The 1677-nt window shown below is 40.0% G+C and overlaps 1 protein-coding gene across 1 annotated transcript; it reads left to right on the forward strand.

The window, feature by feature from the left end:
* The first annotated feature begins 750 nt into the window (after positions 1-750).
* On the forward strand, positions 751-1677 carry LOC146036958 (olfactory receptor 8D1-like). The gene has a single exon (XM_083160788.1). It carries the CDS (start codon positions 751-753, stop codon positions 1675-1677), a length of 927 nt encoding a protein of 308 aa, XP_083016914.1.

A 1677-nucleotide genomic window follows, 5' to 3' on the forward strand; every position in this document is an offset into this window, starting at 1 on the left:
TGCCTATTGTCCTCTACTGTATCATACCCATCCCCCTTTGCTATTATGTCCTCCACCCCCCGCCTCCACCACCACCCTCATTTTGGTGAAGTGCTGGGGGGCCCTTTCAAAATTTTGCTATTGGGCCCACAAAGGTGTAGTTACGCCCCTGCTCTTGGCTCTCCACTGTCATGAGCCTGCAAGCCCTATCAACTACATACAACTTTACATTTAGCTGTTGGGTGAAACAGGATTCCTAAGTCCTGTAAAGTTAAAAAAAGTTAAACATAAAACAGAACACAAAATAAATACGTGATAAGGTTTAAGGTTTTCCCCAATTTATAGTACCTAGACTGGGTTGGGAAATCATAGGCTGCTCTATAAAGTGCATGTAGACCCCATGTTTGTTACTCAGGAACACTAGTATTATGGTCTACCATAGAAGCCACCTCTAGATGCATTCCTCTTCTTCTAGAACCTCCATCACAAAATCCAGAAGCAGCTCATACACTTTCAGTTGAAATAGGAAGCATCTTCTATTGTTTTTCACTTTTAATAAAACATCTTCGTGCGAAGGGTGGCATGTAGTCTTTGCAGTCCAAGAACTGATTATCATTCTTCTGTGCATTTTAAATGTGAAATTGTAGCTAGAAAATGATGATGTTACATTACTTATAGAACTTCAAATTTAGGATTAAAAAAATGAGTTATAAAAGATATATATTTAAACCAAATTTTTTGTCTTACAGAAATCGTAAGTTGTTCATAAATATGCAAAGAAACCAAACATATGTCCTTTATTTCATCATTAAAGGGATATCCGATGATCCAAATCTTCAGTTACCCATCTTCCTTCTGGTTATTCTGGTCTACCTCATCACCCTTTGTGGTAACATCACCATTCTCTTTGCTTGCCAGGACCCAAATCTCCATACTCCCATGTACTTTTTCCTGGGCAACCTGTCCATAGTAGACATCTGTTTTTCGACCATCTCTTTGCATAAGATCCTTACCAACTTTATTACCGGGAATAAAACTGTTTCATTTTTGGCTTGCATGTCACAGATGTTCACGTTTGGGTCCTTTCAAGGTCTTGAGCTATTCATACTGACAGCCATGAGTTATGATCGCTATGTGGCCATCTGTAAGCCTTTACGCTATCACATGGTTATGAATATTAGAGCTTGTGCTATCATGGCTTCTACCTGCTGGATTCTGGCATTTGTGCAAAACATTCCACCGGTGGGTATGGTCTACAACTTGACTTGCTATTCTTCCATTGAAATCAACCACTTCTTCTGTGACATTATCCCCGTGATAAAAATGTCCTGCAACGACACCTCTTTTGTGGAAATGCTGTTCTTCATAGAGGGTTTCTTCCCTGTACTTGTTACTCCTCTTGTTCTCACTTTTGTTCCTTATATTTTTATAATAACGGCCATACTGAAGATCCGTTCTGGGAGTGGTAGGCGTAAAGCCTTCTACACATGTTCCTCACACCTCACGGTGGTCATACTGCTGTCCACAACACTTTTTGGCCAATATCTGACACCAAACCTCAGCAGTACCTTGGAGGCCAAAAAATGTTTTGCTTTATTCAACACGGCTGCTGTCCCCATGCTCAACCCATTGATCTACAGCTTAAAGAATAAAGATGTGAAAAAAGCTCTGAAAAGAAGTTTGGCCAACGTTAAATAA

Source organism: Crinia signifera, chromosome 9 (genome assembly GCF_055691185.1).
Source record: "Crinia signifera chromosome 9, ASM5569118v1, whole genome shotgun sequence".
Taxonomy (NCBI): Eukaryota; Metazoa; Chordata; class Amphibia; order Anura; family Myobatrachidae; genus Crinia; species Crinia signifera.

Excerpts from the sequence above, each read along its gene's own strand:
- LOC146036958 (XM_083160788.1), top strand. The coding sequence starts at position 751 with ATGCAAAGAAACCAAACATATGTCCTTTATTTCATCATTAAAGGGATA.